Below are 12,646 nucleotides of genomic sequence, written 5' to 3'. Positions count from 1 at the left end.
CCCCTTGGTATTTTTCAGAGTCCAAAAAGCATATACCCCACCTGCATCAGAGCATTGGTAATACAAGGCTGGTCTGTTTGCCTCAGAAGTGAAAGGAAAACAGAACAGCCACACAGTCCCCTTCCTATTGTTCTCCCAACTCACATAAGAAACAGAAAGTGATGCCATGCCCCATAGGTCAACAAACTTGAGCTCTGTGAGACAATAATTGCAGAGTTGAGATTCCTCTGAGACACCTTGCCTCCGGCTCAGCAAAGTTTAAATCAGGAAAACATAAGCTTCAGTGTCCCAACTGACCTTCACTAGAGTGGACTTGAGGAGAGAGAGACAGAAACGGTCTCTCGGAAAGAAGCTCCAAAGCACAGTTCACCTTTGCAGCACATCACTCATTCAAAGAAATGGTTTGCAAATTTAAGACTTGATGCCCATCTTCTAATAGGTGTTCAAGCTCTGCTCAGTTTCACAGAAGTCAATATAAGTTGACAGCAGTAACCAGCCGGCACAATCAAGTTGCTACCTACTGCTTGTAAGATACTGACACAAGACTGAAGACAATCAAAACCATCCTGTTAGCACCTTCAATGAAACTCTCATATTTTAAGGGGATTTGCTGATGCAGATTTTCATTCTCACACTCTGCTCAAATGACTTGGCTCTTTGTTTATGTTGGGCTCATGGTACCACCTTGAAGATCCCTTCATCACCATGTTTTGTCATTTCACAACTGCAGTTGCCATGACAACAGGATGCAGCTTATCTGTGCTGTTTTCATATTTCCAGTTTTTGTTGCCATAACAACACATTCTGGCTTTCTACAGAAACAGCAACTTTAAGCCATGTATTCTCAAGGACACAGGATTCATCATATATGTATGTTCATCAGAGAAGAGATCTGTACAGGCCATTTGTAAATTAAGCTATTTTTTCTGAAGGGGGATTTTTCACTCACAAAAGTGAAAAGCTGACAGCAATTGCTAGAGGCAGACTGCTGAGACATCTAAAGCCTGGCCTTTAATAATAGCCAGAGTAATATAGCACTAGGCCACTTCTGAGTAGGGACTCCCCACAGTGTCAGACTGTGTCAAACTGCACAATTGTTATGTGATGTGAGTAAGTGTCCATACTTGATTCACCCAGGCAGATCTGAATTAGATGCTAGATGCAATTCTCTTGAGTTTTAACCCAGTGGCCTCCCCATTATTACCAGCACCACCACCATGCAGCTTTGTGTTTGAAGGCCCATTTTAATTCTGTAATTCAAGCTGTTGTTGTAGATTTGTTTTCAGACTCTGACCCTCTTCGCTTCCAGGTGACTGCATTTTGAACTTTTATTTACAGGAAGTGCACATTCATCAGACTGGTGAGAAAATGTTATACAAACACAGCATGCATAAACACAAAACAGTGATGGCTATGAAGGGTATCAGCTAACATGGCACTGTAACTTCATTACACCCTCATTTATGTACTTCACTAATGAGACAAGCACAGGTGTCCAACACGGTCCCTCACATGAGATGAATAACAATAATACAGTCCAACCTGCTTTAGCCATGCTTGGTATCCAGAAGATATAAGTTGAAATCCATCTTTTGGCATGTGTATTCGGGGCTAGGAGAGAATAGACATAAAGAGAGACCTCCTTTTACACTGGGACCTAGCTAACCTAAGTCTAAATTCTGGAGCATTTTAAACAATGCAGATTTTTTTAAACCGCATATGAAGGTTTAGTCCCCAGATTAGTTCTTGTTTACTGCTCTGATATCAGCTGCTTTAAGAACACTGTTTTAATAAAGTCACCATTTTTATGTTTTCCACCATTTTACATTTCAGTTCAGTGTACATAGGTATTTGTTTAAAACTTCCACCAAAAAATGCACTTGGATAAGCACAGCCTCTGTGGTGGGTGCAACAGCAAAGACCAATGACACTACATAAAAAGCAAATGGTGTCAAAACAGCAGTAGTCAAGCTATGAGTGTTTTCACAGTTACCATCCTCAACATGGTCAGACCAGACACTGGACAACATGAAGAGATGACAGAAAATTCCTGAAGAGATGCAGCCTTAATACCAGAGTAACAGGTTGTTATACTTACACACAGCCATAAACTATGCCTCAAATAGACATGCAAATATAATCTCCCCCCCATTTATGTTTTCATGCTTTATTGGATTGAAGAAAAGGCAAGACATCAAATTGCTGTAGAAGTACATAACATATGTAGCATAACTTACAGCTAGGAAAAAGTATGCAACAAACCTTAAAACACTGCCTGGCACGACATTTATTTGTAGTTCAAAGACACTTCCACATTCAAGTGTATTCATGTATTCCCCCTCCTCCCCCCACCCCCTCTCCACCCTCAAAAAAAAAAAACAAAAGGCAGCAAAACAGGAGATGCTTAGAATTAAAACCACATCTAAGCAACAGGACCAGACAGAACATCCACTAGCACCAAGTCCAGAGATGTTTCTTACACCTGGAAACTACTTCACAATCCCTTTCTTAACTCACAGTACTTCCCTTGCAAATCAGATGTGTGCCCCACACCACTCCTCCTGGAAGGCTGGAAAAAGCTTACTGATTCTCAGAATGGCTCTATCGAAGATGAGCTTACTCTCACTTGTTCTTGAGTCAACACAATATTTGTTTGAACTAACTGCATCCACTTTGGTACTCCTAACACCAAAATATACAATTTGTTGGAGAGAAAAAAAGTGTTACAGCTGAATGACAAACCTTCACACTTACAGTGGACAGCCTTGGAATTTGAAAATAAAGTAAGAACTAGAACAGACTAAAATCTTGCCTCCAAAGAGAAGTACACACTCAGGATTTGACAGTATACTTTGAGTACTTGTTATTTTTGCGTCTCTCCAGTTTGAGTTTAAATCCTCCTAAATCTTTCAAAGTAGTAGTAAGATTATGCCCTGGTGTCCTAGCCAATGATCTCAACTGAACACGAATTTTAATAACTACCATTGTGCTGATAAATTAAAGTCAAGTATGTCTGGTTACTGCATTCACCTGCTGCGTTTGGACTTGCAGTGCTTAACAAATTAACAAACTATGTTTTAGGAGACTTCTCACACAGCTAGAACCATCATCCTCCAAGACTTAATCCTTCCTTCAGCACTAACATCATGGGTGGTTAGTCTCTCTACGACTGTAAAATGGGGACAACACTCATTTAACCCACCTCACAGGTCTGCTGAGAGGAGCTCTTGACATTTCTATGTGCTTCGGAAATGGAAGAAACTACATAAAGTGCTGCATATCTAGCAAGAACACTACAGAAATACACATTTTACTTCTGGTTCAAGCGCTTCAGTTTCTTTTTCAAATTAGCACAACCCAGTATTCACCTATCCAGGAAAAAAAGTCCTCATAAACAAGCAGAAATAACAATAATTTGAAATCATTGTCAGAAGCAGAGAGACCTGAATACCAGTCTCAGATGAGGCCAAGTTCACACAACAAACTGTGATAATAGAAACAAATTGCATTCACAACAAATTGCGGAAAATTACTTCATTTCTTTCTGTTTCTGTCACCTAACCTACAAATTAAAGGATAATAGTCAAACTCTTGGGACCAGCAGCCTTCTTAACATTTGCTAGCCTATCAGTCCAGAGCAGTCTGAATAATTGATTTAAGACACTGACTTGAACCATTTAATCTGAAGACCCTGGTCCTGCAAATATGTGAATGCATTAAGAGATCTGTTGCCAGCAACAAGATTACTCTTCAGCAGAAGTGTTTCCAGTAGTAAAGGTAACACTGTGTTTCTATTTAGACAATTCTTACCAACACAGCTCTTTGTGACTCAAAAGTAAAGTTGCTTGAGTATTGTAATAAGAACAATCAGGACTTTCTGCACATTAGCAGCTACTGTAAACTCAATTTATTTTCCAATGCTGACAAGTGAAACATAAAAATAGGAGAAACTAAGACCCATCACTCATCCCTCAAAACTGTATTTGCAAAATCCTCTCAATGAGGTATGTCTCCTCTGCATTTGAGAAACCTACTCTCATCTAAGAAGAAATGAGAGACTACATAGAAGAGAAGCAAATTTTACCAGTGTGAGGTATGTGCGTCATTACCCACATACAGCTGCTCATGCCAATTAAGTGGGATATTTGCAAAAGTGAGCCCCTATTTACATCAAAATAAGCACAATAGAAAAGCATAATTTAAAATTTCTCAGATTGATGATTGGTTGTCATAGTTTAGCCAATCCCCTGAATTCTGAATTTTTGTGGTTCTCCAAGGCACACTGTAAATGACCCCTAGGAATGCATTCTTCAGCAGAAAAAGACAATTAAAGTAATACATCTGGTTAAAATATTCTGAATTGCAGTATCCCAATGACAGCAGACAGGACTGCAAGACAACTGTCAATTAAAAAAATAAAATAAATTTGCCCCTCTTCCCCTCAGCCTTAAAAAGATGTGGGACCCTGGAAATGTCTTGTTTGAAAGCTGTATTAATTTATAAATCAACACTAAAATCTTCCATGATTATGATCCATTCAAAGCAATTCCACCAGCAATACAATTAATTGCCCAGCAAGACCTACTCATTTTTGTATTTTCATGTGCACACATCATTTAGGCTCATGGTTCAATACCATTCATAAGCACAGTATTTTCTCTTAGCATCTGCTCCAGCATTTTCCTTGACTAGAAGTCAGGCTGCTAGGGGAATTTTGCTCTCTTTTTCAATAGCATCAACAGTGATTGCTTTCCTCAAGAAGTAACTCTGAAAGCACTCTAACTGCTGATTTCTATCATGCTCTTTTGTGAATATTTCACATTTTGATTTAGGTGACTGACTAATTTGTAATATAACCTTGTACTTCCTTTTCCAAGACATTCATGTTTATTATTGAGGCATTCCTTTAAAAATGAGCCTTCCATTACCACAGATGGCTTATTCCACAACCATCAGCACCTTACTCACAGTCCTGAAATGCGATTTTACTGCGTATGAAATCCTTACTCTCCCTCTAGTCTTTCTGGTGCCCACAGAACTTGTTATCTATATGTTAGCCATATATTAAAATTACATATATTGCATATGTCTATAAACTGGGGAGCCAAAATAGCTTACTTTGCTCATCTCTTTGTCTGCAACTTCTGCCTTCTTTTGCTTTAGTAATCCACTCTTCCATTTCTAATCCATTTGATTTCTGCAGTCCCTAGCAAGGCCCAGAACAACAGAATGATTCTTGAGAACAAGTCAGTAATTTAAAATTCAGTGGTACCCTCTCCACTTCTCTACCAAGGCTGATTTTCAGAGGACATTTAATTACAGGCCTGAGTTCCTATTTTCTAAGCCTAAACACAACCCCTGAAGGCTTACAAGATTTGAGTCACAGCTGGAGCTGTGGTTACTATACAGTTTAAATATCAGCCTCTTTACTGTGCAATTTGTTTCGAAAATCAAATCAGATGCTGTGTCATAAACAAGTGCTAATTAAGTACTGAGCGGAAATTGGGCTTTTTTGTGCAAGAAGGGTTCTTAAATAGCTGCATCTTCAAAGAAGGGTTCTTAAATATCTGCATCTTCACTTCCATAAGAAAGGATAAATACGTCAAGAATGACAATTATAAAAGGAAGCCTACTATGGTACTTCCAAGGTAGTACTGCTGTTTCTGCATTTCATCTGCTTCCATGTAAGAAGAAAGGAGGGGGGGAAAAAAGTTGAGACCTTGTATGAAATGTATATGTACTAAGGATCTTATTAATCTGATTATATCACCCATAATGCTTGCTGTTCCCTCAGAGAAGACATTCACTCTGGGTTCCCATCACACAGGATTTAAACAAGCAAACTAAACCCATCTCTCTCCATCACTGCAAAGCAATAATGAAGCTACTTATATTACCATTTCTTTTAAGTCATGATTTACACACAGTATTTATTTGACAATAGCATTGAATTCATTAGATGTAACACCTTCTTTGATAAATATCAAGTGAAGAACAGGAATAATGTATTTTAATACTCTGAAGGTTGCCTCTGAGTAACAATATTCACGACTCCATTAACTAACAGGCTCTCGGCTACAAAAGCAGAATTAGATCTGTCAGTCACTGACATGGAAGGGCATGGCCAGTTGCACTGAAGATTGTCCAGTTGAGATGACTTCCACAGCAAAGGAAAGTATCCCCTGTGGCCTAGAACTTGTAATGAGTTTGCATCCATTACAGCAATAAACTGAATTCCTATTACAGAATATACAACTTCATGGCCCAAACAGATCCCTGACTCCACTGCCCAAAGCAATACTCAAAATGAGGCACAGTTAGATCAGTGGACTCCAATTCTACAAAACCAAACACACCATTTCAAAACCTTTCATTGTTATTAGGAGAAAAACCCATGAGCTATCTGATCCTAAATGCTTAAGTTGCCAATATTTAAGTGTGTACTTTGTGAGATTTTGTAGAAAGAATGAACAAACACTAAGTCAGCTGACTGTCAGGTCTCACAGTTGGATACAAACTCCTTCAGAAGGACACAGCACTCTCAAACAGTAGGCTCTGACTGCCTGTGAACTTAATGAGCTCACCGCACGTGGTGAACATGGCTACTCCAGTTCTTTAATGAATCTGCCTGAGTTTGTCAACTGAGATCTGCTCAAAACAGACTCCCACTGGAGAATGTCTATTTATACTCCTTGACAGATAAATAGATGCAAGGTTTTTTTATATCCTTCAAGAGCAGCAGCAACCAGGTAAACTACTTCTGTAACATGAAACACCTGGATACCTTCTTTAGGGCTCACAAGAATACTAAGCTACAGTACTGAAAACCAAATTGAGACCCATGACAGCACTCCATTAATCTCCGAACAAAGTAACAGCAAGATCCACAAACATGCTTACTCTAGCACTGTGGAGATTCTCTTTGTGCCTATGCTTGATTTCACAACCATTTGACATCTTAATTATGAAATTCAAGTGCTATATCCAGCCTCCTTCAAGATTGCAAGATCTGTGGTGAAGACCATTTCTCATGCTACTTTCTGCATTTGTGCCAGGGAAGTGTCCAACAAGAACAGTGACATTCATAGTGCAAGCACTTATGTATAAAACAGCAGCTGGAAGCTTGTCCAGAGATCAACAAAATGAAGCTGCTGCCTTCCAAGTATTGCGTCTCTTTTTTGTAAGGCTATAGAAAAGTCAAGAGAGCTCACCTGGATTCTAATTTTTCACTGACATTCAGAGCACCATAAATAGAAAGTCCTGTACTTAAAAAAAAAAAAAAAATACAGCCAAGGTAAACCAAATTAAGTTTGGAAAACTAAAATCTCCATAATCAGCATAAGAACCTATAGTATTAACTTTCCAATCTCCTGCTGAATGTGAGGTAACAGACAAGAAAGCATGCAGGAGAGATGGGTTAAAGGTCTGTGCCAACTATCCTGGAAGGAAATCTGCAGTTCACACATAAAGCAGACAAATTTGTAAAAGGAATACTATTTTTTTCTAAAGAGAAGGAAACACTTTGAAGAGAACACTCCAGCACTTCACCACATTTTCTGCTTAGCTACTGAGCAGGATTCAGCACTAGCCAAACATTTCCCTGTTCAGTAAAGTAACCAAAACTTCCTTTTTGCAGGAACAGCCATTCTGTCCAAATATATTTCCCTGACAAAGCACTCTGCTACAATTACAATGCAGGACCTTTTCACCCATCAGAAGTAACCTGGAATCTGTAACTAACTGCCTCAAAAACTTACCAAAATATATTGAATTTCTTTCTCTTATGTAAACACCCTGTACCAAGTTCAGCTCCATGACAGTTCTCAGTTCCTGGCATAGGATCCAAATATTCCTTTGGCTTAACTAGAGCAAATTCCTCCTTCAACCAAGAAACACCAAGGCATCACCTGGTGTCTTGAAGGACTTCAGAATGAAGCAGGGGCAACAGCAGCAGCTGAAGACATCTAATGGGCAGCCCCTGGTAGCATCCTTGCTCAAGACAACCATCAGTAATTCTAACCAGAATGAATCTAAAATGTTGCAGAAATGACTGGCCAAAAAAGTAAAAACCAAAGCCACAACACAGATAAGCAGTATGTCCTGTCTCCCAAGAAAGGAAATCTGCTGAGACTGAGTACTGGTAACTATTGCCAAAATGAAGCAGCCACCAAGGGAAGCTAAGTAAATCTACTCCCAATTTAGAACAAATGAGAATTAGTGCTAGACCAACCCAATCTTCTTCTATAAGAAGATCACTGAAGTCCAGACAAATTAGAAGTAGTTAAGCATTTGAGAGATGACATGTAGGAAGTTACTAGTTAAAATGAAGAGGATTAGGATTAATACCAGAGTTATAAGGAGGTTAAGAAACTAAAAACTGTAGAGCATCAGGCAATCTTGAAAAAGGAACCATTAAGGTGTACAGAGAATGATCCTTGTTGAAATCTATTACTATTCTTGAAATTAATGTTAAATATTCTCACTAATGGCTAAAATACTCCAGAATTACCAATGTGCTAATGAAATTAAAGAGGCATCATAAATATATAGGACAAAGCATCTTGAAGATTTGGTAACAGAACTGGCATATGATGCATATAAATCAAAAAGTTACATTATTTCTATTATAAATTAGGAACTGAGAAGAGGGAAAGAGGCCCTGGGATATGTTTATTCATTAGATAATGATGGCTCACCCATGAGATGTGGTCACAGAAATGGCAAATACTACTACAGGATATTGTATAAAGTAAAAAATTCCCAGAAGACAGGAATCAGAATCACTGCTTTAGTGCAAGGAATCCATAAAATATTTCCTGGAATGTTCTGCATAGCTCTGGTCATTCGTGTTTCAGGGAGACTAATCAAATTTTGCAGCTGTTTAAAAAGGTCTACTAAGATGATCAAAAGTTCCAGGAAATGTCTTACAACAGAAGGAAAAATAAATTAAAGAACGTTGATTTAGCTTGACCAGATCCAGTTCAGAGCAGAATATGCTCGCTCTCCACAGGTACCTGCAGATGAACACAGGAGAACAAGGAGAGCTGTTTAGGCTCAAGGACACTGGCGTATGAACAAATGAGAATGAATTAGCCATGAATGCAGTTAAGCAGGAAAATGAGAACTAGGATTCTGACTTTCAAAGTAGTCAAATTTGGAATAGCTCTGCAGTGGCATAGCAAAGAGAATTCCACTTAGCAACTGCTTTCAGTAGTTTGCAAAAGCTTCAGAGAGTACTTGGGTTGCCATATCAGACTTGAACCCAGCCTCCACAAGACCTATTCCAATCCAACACCGACATGTGTCCTCTCACTGAAGGGCCCTTTATCATCTCTACATAAATTCTTATTTTAAGGTCAGTGAGACTATAGGAATATTGTCTTGTTAGTATAAAACTTGCAGGGTATTAATGCTTACTTATAACAACAGCTGTAACAAAGCACTAGAGCAATACACTTCACTGGAGTCATCCTAGACAAGAAAAGGAAAAATAAAAAGGAAAAAGTTACAAAAAGAAAAGGGAACGTAGATTTTTGTCCTTTTGAATACTTTAGCAACAGAAAACACCTTCTGTCACATTTGAAAAGGCTGTTAACATTATCTGGATTTCCTTCTGTTGAGATACTTTTAAGACCCATCTTCCGAAACACGATCAATCCATCGTTTCTTGAGACTACAGCCCCTTCTCATTGTTCTAATTTGCAGGAGATGAACGACAGCTGGCTGCATTTTTCAATCATGCTGGCAGTTTTGGCATATAAGAAGGAAGGGCATTGAGCAGACCCAATGAACAACCCCCCGGGAGAATCGCCAACATCTTCCTAATAGACAGAATTCAAGGCCAACTATCCATAAACTAAAAGCAACTCCCACATAGACACTGCTCCATTCTCTATTGCTCTCACAATAAATTACAAATGATGTGTGTAGAGAGGGAGACTGACTACATTGTATGACAGACTTTCATGATAGACCATTTTTCTCTGAAACAACTAGAGACTGTTCTGGTTGCTGTATGGGCAAGCCTGGAAACATTCAGACTCTTTCGTAAGTCAGCATACAGTCCAGCCCTGAGTAGAATCCAAGCACAGACTGCCATCACCTTTCTCTACAGTGTTTCATCCATCCCACTGTATTTGGGGGAAAAGAACCCCCTCAATTCTGTAAGAATAACTATGTCCTAAGATGGAAATATCATGAGAGAGTATTCCCAAACACAGAAAAATCCCATGTAGGGCACAACACCAGCTGACAAAATTCACATCACAGTTCTGCAGTGGCTGTCTACCATCTACCAAATTCCCTGTCTACCATCTTCTTCAGGTCTGGTTTGCTCCAGGTGCTTCTGAAGAAGATAGGTCCATCTAGACTAGAGTTAAAAGAACACACTTATTATTTTTCTGCTAACATACAACTGCAGTTAAGAACTTCATTCCTTTGTAGTATGCTCCTGCAACCTTTCCCTTCTCACCGTGGCATGAAGCAAACTAAAGCAGCATTAGGCCTTTCTGCTGCTTCTAGTCCAAACTGGTTACTCCAGTGGATTCTGCCAAGAGGCTGCATGGCTCCAGCCCACAGACTGTAAGCACTTCAGTCCTTTCCCCAAGAAGACCAGAAAGATCCCTTGCTGAGCTTTCCCATTCTTCCTCATTCTCTCCTTTCTGTTACTCTCATCAAAATGACTGCACAAGACCCTGTTTTGTCTTGTGGGGGAAGGAAAGCGAAATCAGATGTTTCTCAATTTTTAGTACAGAGGAGAACTAGAAGTAGCTAGAGAGTGCAAAATTATGATCAATCATTTGCTTCCAAGCAAAATCACTGTGGAAAAGTGAAATAATTTAAAACTACAAGTCATCATGTCTGCTTCTGAACCCTTCTGCCATCCCAGCTAACAAATCTGGCTGTGCACACACAGTGGCAAATAGGCTGAGCACCCATTGGTTAATGGGACCACAGAACTTGCACATCAAAGAGAAAAAAAATGAATTTTAATGCAGTTTTTAGAAATACTTGTCATTGTTTCAGCATTGCCATTTAGTGAATGGGACCGATTTCTCTCTCAGTAGGGGATGATATTTTAATGATGTAACAATGTACTTTCCAGAAGAAAGACAAGCCTCATGAGGCAGATTAAAACTAAGAATATTCAGATCCCATTAAAATCAAACAGTTTCAAGCCATTTTTAAAATTAATTTTGTTTAATGATAAAATGGGTTATCTTAACAGGTGGCTAGCCAATTGTAAAATTAACCAAAACATGGTCAGAAGCACAAGGGTAGCTATTAGAAGAACTGGTTTCTTTGTATTCTGCCTTCTATTAACAGTGTACCATATCACCCTACATGAATTCCTCCAGCCCATGACCCCCGGCAAATTTCTAAGCTTCAGCTTCCTCTTTCTGCAACCAGAGGTAGCATTTATCCAACACCATTTCCCCAGCACCTCAGGAAAACTGGCATTAGAAAGCTCTGTTGTTTAATAAGCAGGAAATATTTAATGTAATTCCCAGGATGTTTATTTTCAACCATTTCTGCGGTATCAAGAAGTTTTTCACAGCACTAATCAGTATCCTGTCATGGAAACAGCTTTCTATTTGATTGCTTATTAATTGTATTTTGAGGACTTACTCTTTAGCTGTAGCCACTGGACACTGGTATGCTACAACTAATTTTCAGCTTCCACAGCTGAACACACAGTGGATTCAGCCCTTCTGTGCAAAATCACTTAAAATGTATAAAGAATATGCCTTGTTGAGCATCTCCTGAATCATAAGGAAAAAACTATCAAGACTGAAGAAAAAACTCAGTAGTGGAAATACCTGTTCAGCTTGCTACTGAAGAAAGTTAAATATTACACAAATCTCACTAGTATGCATGGAGTTTAAGATGACACAATATAAGCAGACAAGGAAGTGAGAAAACAGCCTATTCCATCTGCATTGATGAATTTAGCATGAAATTTTTTATACAAAAAATCAAGTTACTCAGCTTGCTGGTTTTGCTGGTCTTAAATGTGACCCTAAATACTATTGCAATAATCACTGAGAAAATGCATATGACAAGAACATATGACAACCCATGCAGATGAAAAAAAGTCAGTGGAATCCCTTCACACAATACTTAGTGAAAATTCCTAATTTCCAGGTATAAATTACTCCCCTTGTAGCAGAAAATAAGTATCATTCATTAACATGTTTTATAATACAAACAAACCACCAACACAGTAAAATCCATTGAAAACAAAACAATGGATGAACACATTCACTTGACAAACATTTGTATGTCAGAGATACTTTCTGATCCTCACTTAAAATTTTTGAGTTTTTAGAGTGTGAAGTGAGTTTTAAATAAGACCGGACCGGGAAGTTTCCTCAACCATTTAACTTTTTGTCTCAAAAAGTTAAACAGTTGAGGAAAATTCTGCTATCTCAATAGCCACTAGCACTGAAAATAAAGATGAAAACAACATAACCTTATATTTCATCTCATTTATGGCCCAGGCATCAGAGCTTGGAGTATTTCCAGTGGCCAACCAAAGATGACCGTTTGATTTTTTTCTTCATTAGGCACCTCTTAAAGAGGTGATCTCTGAAAACTGTACATTCCTACCTTACCATGATACACAACTATGGAATAATTTTATTTT

At 38.6% G+C, this 12,646-nt stretch overlaps 1 protein-coding gene across 5 annotated transcripts in view; it reads right to left on the bottom strand.

Moving 5' to 3' along the window:
* The window catches only part of BTRC (beta-transducin repeat containing E3 ubiquitin protein ligase), a 115,319-nt gene that overhangs the window by 96,829 nt on the left and 5,844 nt on the right, over positions 1 to 12,646 (bottom strand). For 2 of the 5 annotated variants that reach the window (XM_066191039.1, XM_066191041.1), the window contains exon 2: positions 1,543 to 1,611. The exons of the other annotated variants lie outside the window; for them this stretch is intronic. In XM_066191039.1, coding sequence (XP_066047136.1) covers positions 1,543 to 1,611 — 69 coding nt within the window. The remainder of the gene's footprint in view (positions 1 to 1,542; positions 1,612 to 12,646) is intronic. 5 annotated transcript variants of the gene reach the window in all.

This window comes from Chamaea fasciata, unplaced genomic scaffold (assembly GCF_029207755.1).
Source record: "Chamaea fasciata isolate MVZ Bird 193981 ecotype frontalis unplaced genomic scaffold, bChaFas1.0.hap1 SCAF_9, whole genome shotgun sequence".
In the NCBI taxonomy this organism is placed as follows: Eukaryota; Metazoa; Chordata; class Aves; order Passeriformes; family Sylviidae; genus Chamaea; species Chamaea fasciata.
The sequence above is the reverse complement of the archived record's forward strand: the minus strand, read 5'-3'. Positions and strand labels throughout refer to the sequence as shown.